The sequence below is a fragment of the Daktulosphaira vitifoliae genome, unplaced genomic scaffold, assembly GCF_025091365.1.
Source record: "Daktulosphaira vitifoliae isolate Bord-2020 unplaced genomic scaffold, ASM2509136v1 Scaffold_478, whole genome shotgun sequence".
NCBI lineage: Eukaryota > Metazoa > Arthropoda > Insecta > Hemiptera > Phylloxeridae > Daktulosphaira > Daktulosphaira vitifoliae.
Window position 1 is genome coordinate 8,588 of NW_026100043.1, and position 777 is coordinate 9,364.

Below are 777 nucleotides of genomic sequence, written 5' to 3' on the forward strand. Positions count from 1 at the left end.
ATTTTTTTATAATCTTCGGCAAACCCTAGTATATGCGATAGCGGTATAATCCCAGAAAAATATGTACAGTCGAAAAAGTCTTTATTGTCTTCAGTAGTAATGTCCCATGCCGCAGTGTGTAGTTCGTTAATATCAGCGGGGCTGTATGAGCAATAGCCTTTCAAAGTAGATGTAATGCCCGGGTTGCGTACTTTTTGTATTTGAGTACCGTTTATTTCATAACGTATTTCAGAAAATAAATATGCGAGTCCGTTGTTAATAAATCTAGGACTGGACTTCATACCATCAGGTTTTTTCACTTCACCTTCCAAGTACAAATAACTGGCACTTGGTAAAGTGTAACTGTCCATGTTGCGAATTTCAAATCGTATTTCATCATTTTTACCTAGCGCAGTGGAGCTATACGGCAAAAATGATTGTACCTGTTGACTAATTATTTTACACTGATCGACATAACTTTCCGTCACATCTAAACATAAATCGTCCATAATTTCAAAGAACGTTTAACGATTTTAAAAACGATAAATTACGTTTGCTAATAGACTTATTCGTTTTTTCTTTTAGCGACGATTTTCTCGCGGATTTATTTTTAGGTAAATATGATGTTGTCTCTGTTCTGGATGACTGTGAACTACGTATTGGCCGACGAACACTTGAATATATATCATTATTAAACTTAAGAGCCATGGTTCTATATACGAATGTGAAGGCGGAGAGTTAAAGTTTCCCCTCTCAAATCAACTATTTTACCAGATTGAGACCGTAATGTAACTTCAG

General features: G+C 35.6%; 1 protein-coding gene across 1 annotated transcript in view; it reads right to left on the reverse strand.

Annotated features, from left to right (window-relative positions):
- Window positions 1-488, reverse strand: part of LOC126909508 (uncharacterized) — a 1,977-nt gene extending 1,489 nt beyond the window's left edge. The window contains exon 1 of the mRNA XM_050691942.1: window positions 25-488. Within this exon, the coding sequence (XP_050547899.1) occupies window positions 25-488 (464 nt within the window). The remainder of the gene's footprint in view (window positions 1-24) is intronic.
- Window positions 489-777: the final 289 nt, after the last annotated feature.